Source organism: Astatotilapia calliptera, chromosome 20 (assembly GCF_900246225.1).
Source record: "Astatotilapia calliptera chromosome 20, fAstCal1.2, whole genome shotgun sequence".
Taxonomy (NCBI): Eukaryota; Metazoa; Chordata; class Actinopteri; order Cichliformes; family Cichlidae; genus Astatotilapia; species Astatotilapia calliptera.
Genome location: NC_039321.1, coordinates 28605062 through 28613194, shown reverse-complemented (window position 1 = coordinate 28613194; position 8133 = coordinate 28605062). Strand labels below are relative to the sequence as shown.

The 8133-nt window shown below is 41.2% G+C and overlaps 2 protein-coding genes across 6 annotated transcripts in view; one reads left to right on the top strand and one right to left on the bottom strand.

Moving 5' to 3' along the window:
• The first annotated feature begins 69 nt into the window (after positions 1-69).
• ribc1 (RIB43A domain with coiled-coils 1) lies at positions 70-4909 on the top strand. Its single transcript, XM_026153964.1, has 8 exons — positions 70-154; positions 386-606; positions 777-994; positions 1118-1232; positions 1516-1634; positions 2226-2462; positions 4432-4598; positions 4759-4909. The coding sequence occupies exons 2-8, from the start codon at positions 408-410 to the stop codon at positions 4838-4840; spliced, it is 1137 nt and encodes a 378-aa protein (XP_026009749.1). The 5' UTR covers positions 70-154; positions 386-407; the 3' UTR covers positions 4841-4909.
• Positions 4910-7013: 2104 nt separating this feature from the next.
• The window catches only part of l1cama (L1 cell adhesion molecule, paralog a), a 41390-nt gene continuing 40270 nt past the window's right edge, over positions 7014-8133 (bottom strand). For 4 of the 5 annotated variants that reach the window (XM_026153958.1, XM_026153960.1, XM_026153961.1 and 1 more), the window contains one exon: positions 7014-7894. In XM_026153958.1, coding sequence (XP_026009743.1) covers positions 7633-7894 — 262 coding nt within the window. In that variant the 3' untranslated portion in view covers positions 7014-7632. The remainder of the gene's footprint in view (positions 7895-8133) is intronic. The other variant, XM_026153962.1, reaches the window with a different exon arrangement.

The following is an 8133-nucleotide window of genomic DNA, read 5'->3' as shown; positions in this document are numbered from 1 at the left end:
TTCCTTAGCTGGTCCTGTCACTCTTGTTATGTGTTTCCAGCATAGCGATATGTGGCCACTTGTTTCCATGGTTACCAAGGGTCTCCAAACACAACAGGAGCAGATTTTCATTCACTGATATTGAAAGAAACTGAACAGATTTATAACGTCAGCGGTAAGTTGATCAGAGGTTTATGTCCATTTTTAAGGAAGAGACATTTGATTTATTCTACTTCTGCCTTGCCTTTGGTTTTTGATGTTATCAGGTGATGACAGGAGCAAATCGCTCTGAAGATGAACCCCACCAGGATTTTATATTTCAATCGGCACAATCATTTCTTTAATAATTTATTTTCAAGCAAGATTATCAGCTCCGATAACAAGTCTCGTAATGCTGTCTCTTTAGGAAGTCACTAGAAACTTTGAACATGTTCAAAGTGGATTTGCCTGTAGACGAGTCCACGGAAAAGGCTGTGGAGAGGCGTAGGGCTGCAGAAACAGCACGCAAGGCCCGCATTTTCAACACCCGGCTTCGTGTGATGGGTCTCGACCTAGATACACTAAACCAACAAGTCCAGGAGAAGAAACACCAGCAAAACATGGAGAAACAAATGGACAAAGCTTTGGGTAAACTGAAGGACATGGATGAGTTAGAATTAAAGCAGTTTAATTGCAGACATAATTCTTGCAAGACGCTATAAATGCAAGTCCCCTAGTCCCTTATTATTATTATTATTTCAGGCCCTCTCCATTAATTAGCTTTGGTTGGTCATAGGTGTATTTTTAATGTATTACAGATAAGTTGAGAATATACCAAGATGAAGCACTGGTGCAGCAGAACAATGCTGAAGAGGAGAAGCGAAGAGTTTTGAATTCTGAACTCACCAATTACTGGGCTACTCATCAGCGACCAGAGGACTCTCGTGATGCTGATCTTAAATTTGGCCTGAAGGGGGCATTCAAGATCGCCATTCCAGAGAATGAGCTAGGGCCTGCCAGTATGCAAATCTTTAAGGTAGGGCAGCTCTGACAAAGCAGGGGATTTGTAAGCTTTAAAGACCGGGAGGGGGGTCCAGCTAATGGTTAAATGTGTAATATTGTTACCTCTTATGGTCATCTGTCCTTGTTTCATGCACAGGGAGAGGGTGTCGGAGAGGAGCTGAGGATGAGAGAACAAATAAGAAAGACAGAACGAGATCTGCGAGCACAGATGGACGAGAATGAAAAACGGCACATGCGAGACAAGCACATAGGTGAAAAGAGACACACACAAGTACACACATTCACTAGCATTCCTAATGAGTTTACATCATTTACTCTACAACCTCTGTACATCACACACATGCTTCATGCTTTCCTGCACAAACAATCATACACTCCCATGCACAGCCCTTATTACCAGGTGACAGTGATGGATGCTTATCCCTAAGAGCTTTACTGTAAGTGTGAAGTGTGCAGTTAAAGAGCCAAATACAACAGCTAAGGCAGGTGTGGAAAAACACACATCAGATGATCCCCAAATCATGTGTGTCACAGAGATGCTTGCGAGCAAAGAGCTGGTGCAACAAGACATGAGAGGGGCTCAACAAGCTGCCCTCGAGGAGGTGTGTAAGAGAGCCAGCCGCATCGCGCTCGAGAACTACAATCAGGCTCTGGTACAGTATACAGATGGGCAAACAGATATGCACACACCACTCACTAATGTGAATGCTCAAGGCAAAATCTAAAAGGGGTGGGGGTGGGAAGGGGCAAGCTGTGACATGATGTTGTCATGTGGGAATTGCAAGCTGAAAATGTCAAATGATGCATACACACACTTGGTGCAGGATGGCGGCAATCATATTATTTGGCACCAGGCAACATGGATGGTTAAACGGCTTTGATGTATGCATGGTTACTGTCTGTTTTTAAAAGCCTCCATTTAGCTCTTCCCTCATTTGCCTGAATGCACTCGGCTGAATCCCCCATTGGGAGGAATCATTGTAAATCCTTCAGGTCACTGTACTTTTTCATAGTGTTTAGTGGTTTCACTAATAACCACTCATGATGCACAAGCAAATACAGCTGACTGAGTGGCTCTCTCAGGACGACGTTCGCCATATGGCTGACTGGTAGCTCTATGCTAGGAGTAACCACATTTTAGAAACTGGGTTTTGCAATGCTTCTGAATTATCAGTCATCAGTGGGATAATCAATTAACTGTCCCTGGATCTGTGTTAAAGCCTCACCATGTCCTGTACACACAGGCTAAAGAGCAAGCAGAGAAACTGGAGGAGCAACGCAAGAGAGAGGAACAGGAAAATCTGGCAGAGATGTGGCATACAATGACATCTGACATGATGACAGAGTGTGCAGAGGCAACAGAGAGACAGGTGGGAGGAGGGAGGCCACCACAGGTTCTACCAGACAGGTGGAAAGGAATGAGCCCCGAACAGCTGAAAAGCATTCAGCAGGAGAGAGAACAACAATGCCTTGAGAGACAGGTATTACACTCGGTACTCCACAGTAATATAGTCAAAGCTGCACACGGTATTCCATATTGTTATGTAGAATACCATGTCCACATAATCCCTTGAGTACAGAGGTGGCCAGCAGGGGAATTGGGCAGGGCAAGTACTTGTGCTTGGGTACTGCATGTGTGGATTTGAAATTAGTGTTTTCTTTTTTATTATTTTTTATTTAATTCAGCTCTGTCAGCAGCAATGCACAACAGCAGTCACATCAAAGCACTTTATATTGTAGGTTAAAGACCCTAAAATATTAGTTAAATAAACAACAGCAATCGAGCGACTTGGTGACAGTGGGACAGAAAAACTCTTGTTGAACCTTAGACAGAACCAGGCTGGGGGGGGGGGGGGGTGGGGGGGGGGGGTGGGGGCAAGCCATCTGCCGCGACCATTTTGGGATGAAGGGAAAGAGTTTTTGACATCTGTGCCAACTTTTCTACACAGGTTGTTTTCAAAAAGGATTTCAGCTTTGAGGAGATTACTCACAAAGAAAATAATCCTAGACTTGAAAAAACAAAAACATAAGACGGGAATGTGAAACCTACAAAGTCTGTAATCACAAGTAAAAACAACCAAAAAAGCAACAGTGCAATATTACTAGTAAAAATATACATGTATATGAGATCGATACCTTCAGTCCATAAAATAGAGAAATATATTAAGATAATTAAAACTATTGACAGATGAGTATAAATGATCATTTAAAACCAATAAAATAAGTAGAATTAAAGTTCATAAAACAAAAATAAATAAATAACTTTAAAAAATACATTAAAATACTAATGTCAGTCATTATTAAAGCAGAGTTAAGGGAGTCACCTGCTGACAACAGTCATGAAGGGGATGTCGTGTGTTGTCCAGTATGTTTAGCAGTTTGTGCAACATCCTGCTCTTAATAACTCCCTCTAGGGGCTTCAGGCTAGTCCCCAGCACAGACTCAGCCTTTAATCAGCTTGTTCAGCTTTCCAGCGTCACTGGCTCTGACGCTGCTACCCCAAAACAAACCTACAAAGAAGATTGCACTAGCAGTAACAGACAATAGTGTTTTACTGAATTCATTAAATGACCCAGACAGCCTCAGAGTTGCATTTCCAGTCCAGTCTGTTATTGATGTGAATACCCAGGTTTTTGTAGCTCTTCTCCCACAGTGGAAATGGTGTTCAACTTAGGTTTGTCCCTCCTTTTTGTGTTGTTTTAAACACTGCAAATGTTGGAGTACTCCTGATGTGATTCAGAAGGTTGTTTCAGCAGCGAAAAGATAAAAGCCACATCACCAGTGTTGCTTAAGACTCTGTAAATAATCCATGAGGTCTGCGGGTAGCTTACTGGCTTGTCAGATAGATATTGAGGTCGCAAACATTGCGTCACCTTAAAAAAGCACTAACCTTTAAAAATCAATTCTAAAACTAATTGGAAGCTAGTAAATGTAACAGGAGCACTACTAGTGTCCATCAAGCCAGCGGTGCTCAAACCAGCATCCAGGCACTGAAAGTTGGTTTGAACAAGTAATAAAAGGTCTTATTTTAGTGTGCTGGAGATATTAGAAAAATATACCAGTGTATATCAGTTTTCTCCTTATTCAGGATGATGGTATCTTTCTAGTCTTTCTAGTGTACTAAAATAAGGCCCCAAACTTTCCATTAGTGCCTGGACCTGGATTAACATGATCAACATTGATTTCAAGATGCAATAGTGGCAAGAATAAGCATAAACATAAAGTGCTAACACAGAAAAAAACATTTGGGTGGATCCAGTTACCAAGCCATAAGACCTCCAGCAGATTATTTGGCTCTGAAGCTTTGCATTTCTCAGTGTTATCTACAGGCATGTTAAAGTCACCCAAAATCAGCATGAAAGTTTGGGAACCTAAATCATAATGAAGCAGAATTGCCTTTAGGAGAACAAGTTTAGTGTGTTTTTAGATTTATTTCCTCTCTGCCTTCAGAAACAGCGAGATGCTGAAAAGATCCGTGAAGCAGCTTGGGACCTGAAGCTGCTGAAGCTGTCCAGAGAAGCCGAGAAGGAGGACCTGAGAGCAGCCGAGCTGAATAGAGAGCGGAGAATTCAGATGGACCGCTACAACATGCAGCTGGCCCGAGAGCAGCTGGCACAGTAAGCACTGCCCACATATTCATACACTTTCTGATTAGACACTAATCAGCAAATGTGTTTTAGGCTTAGGTGATAAAATATGGAAATAGAGATTTCAGATTTTATAAACATTTAGGGGGACAAGCTACTTACTGTGTTTAAATTTCTGTTTCTGCCCCAGGCAAGAGTACCTGAATAAGAGACTGTACACCAACAAACCCACCAAGGACTACTTTTATCAATTCAACACCAGCTCCCGCTGACTGCCAGTGACCTGACATTAGCTTGTCCTCCTGTGGCATTGGGCTAAATAAACCTGGTTAATCAATGAATCAGTGTGAACTGGATGAACATTAATCATAACATAAGTGACATAGATTTCCTCCCGATTAACACGGTTATTTCTGATTAGTGACAAAAAAATGGGAGCCTGTTTTGGTACAGATTGTTCCACGTACTTTATTTTTCAGTCATATATCCAGTTACAGCAGTAGCTTCATAATGCAGTTACAATATTGGCCCCAAAAGTGGCAGAAGACCCACAGCTCCAGTCATCCACTCATGACAAATATAGGCATCATCATATTGTGCTAATACTGCACCCCACACTCTGTGAAGAGGCATATCATCCCCAGCAGCGGCGCACACCCCCTGGCCTCCCTTGCCCCTTCTGTTTCGTCTTACTTCCACTTAAAATGTCTGTTTTTGAGTCCTAGAGAAGCTTCTCTACACAAACCAATTCATTTTCAATCGATTTTTCTTCTTTAGCTATATAAAAAAAGAAAGAACAACCACAGTGAGAAAGCAAAGGCCAGCATCCCCAGGTTTCCCCTACAAAACATGAAAAGCAAAGAGTGAGCGGCAGTCGAGTGAGTATCTGTGTGTGTACACTCATTCCTCATTCAGAGCTAACATTTGCCCCCAAACACTGACACACAGTTGTTTAGCAGCAGATAGTTGAGTTAGAATATTGGCATATCTTGCGTCATTCGTCGCTCCTGTATGAAAATAGATTTTTTTTAAAAGCTTTATTTGTCCTGAGTGTGTCTGTTTAACCAACCACAGGGAGCTTACACAAACCTCCTTCAGTGCCACTAGCCTCTTTAGACATCTCATATTCTACCTCGGAGACTACAGTTGATATTTGGCCAGTGGCGAGCTTTTGTTTGAGAAGGGAGAGTATCGCGTTTAAGTGTTCCCTGTGGCTCACTGCATTTCTGCCCCGCACAACTTCATCAGACAAAAACTCCACAGATATTCACTGCACTGCATTGCTGGATGATTAAGGGCATGAGCGCAATCCTAGCTTAAATTGTAATGTAACTACTTTCACTAAGTGACACTAAATTGACTCTTTTTTTTTCCCGTTTTCAAATTTCGATATGTTTGCAAAAACATCTACATAACAATGTGAATTTTTTTTTCCTTTTTTTTTTTTTTTCTCCTTTATTCAACTATGGAGTATGTTTTTGCTACACCCAAATCTCACTGTGATCGTTTGTCGATAACAGAAAAGTCTGAATTCATAGCAATAGTACAGAGAAGGAAAAAAACTACAATTTGCAACATTTTAAAATTAAGTGAAGTGGCTTTAAACCTGCACATTTTTCACATTTTCATATCAAACATGGTTCTGTAAGGGTTGTATTTACATTCAGAGGGAAAACAAATGGTCCCGGCTCTTCCTGTGACTTTACTCTCCTTTTACCTTTTTAGCTCAGATTATTTTCAGAAGCAAGTAAATACAGTGTCTGCCTAACCCTGAAAGGAATACATTCTCTGTTTGATATAAACAACTATTTTTTAACCTTTGTCATATATCAAATGGCAGCCTTTACAACTGTCAACAATATCAGCTTGCATTGAGGAAGGTTTGAAAATAAAACGTGAGAGAGTGTTTGCGCACTAGACGCCACCCTCTTATCTGAAATATACATAAATACTGCACCTCAGTTTGTTTAGTATGAGATGAGCAGGTATGAAAGGTTGTTAATTAGAGACAATGTTTTAATACAGCGTAGAAAGAGACAAAGACAGCGATACAGAAACTACACATAGGTCTCGACACACAAAAAAATTACAACATCGTTTTCAAAAATGACATTACACTTCTGGTGGGAAGGCGAGAGAGTAATGACATCAATCTGGTGCTTTATGCAGACCCAGCAGGCACAGGAACTTATAAGGATCTATAATACTGTAATATGGCTAAATAGATAAGTGTAGATGCAGCTATATACACCAGATGCTACTCAGCATTTTCACAGCAAGTTCCACTTAATGCATCCAAATAGTAAGAAACTTGGCTTCACTTGATTTTGCTGAAAACATGTTAATCTATGAAATGTGCCGTAGCTTTTTATATAAATAGTATAGAAAACAATATGAAAAATGATTACGTAACAAAAAATGACACAACAGCAACAACAGCAACAAAAAAAAGATGTTTGGTATTCAAACACGCTCGTAAAATGAAAAAAATGTCACTGGCAAGTACAATCGGAGACATTAAATGGCAATTAGACAGACAAAATCATGTGGGAAGTACATCAAACATGATTCATATCTAAGATTCAAGATTTTTTTTTACAGCAGCATTAGCTGTCTTGTTCCCTACACTGGGTTCTACCATCATCCTTTACTTTTAATGCACTACTCTGCATCTTTACATGACCATACCTACACCCCCTGATATTTCTAACTGTACAACATTCTGTCTTTATGCATCTGCGCTGTTGTTTGCTGAGAGAACGAAAGAGGAGCGAGAGAAATGAATGTTAGTCATTTTCATTAGTTGTAAACTGCACAGGAAAATGAAGGGAGGTCAAAGGGCATGTTCATGTCAGTAGGGCTTATATCACTATCGCTGTCCACTACTTTGGACACTCCTTTGGTCAATATAGTCTAGTCAATCAGATGGCTGCCAGGGACATCTGAATATGATTGTTTATTAGTCGTCGGAGTACAGATCAGCAAGTCAGTAGGGAACAGGAGCATATGGGCACATACGTGTTGACATATTTTGGTCTGATGGTCCCCGGTGGATGTGTGGGGGTTAATCGAGGATGGTGACTGAGTTGGGCACGCCATTGGTGGCGGGAGAGCAGGTAGTGGGGTTCAGCGGGGCGTTCTCTGGCAGGCCGTGGTAACCTTCTGGACCGCCACTGGGACGACTGATCTGGCTGGCCAGAGACTCATCCATGTTGAGCTCTGTGGTCATGGCGCTGCTGCCATTGAAGTCGAGATTGTCTTCGCTGTACAGCTTGCTCTTCTCACACAGGGACGGCTGGCTGGCTGTTCGCTTCTCCTCAAGATCACTGCAGCATGAAGAACAGAAGAGGTCAAAAGCAAGAAATGTTAACATGATACATACGAAAAATGCAGTGCTACATGCCAAAGGTTGAATATTATGTACTAATATTTTAAGTAATTTTTTTAAAAATAGTCAGTTCCAGGTTATAAATCGTGACTATTTGCTTTTCAGGGTCTCACATTACAGTGAGGTGAACATTATTGGATTTTGAACTGTTGAACATAATGCAATCAGTAAACAAAT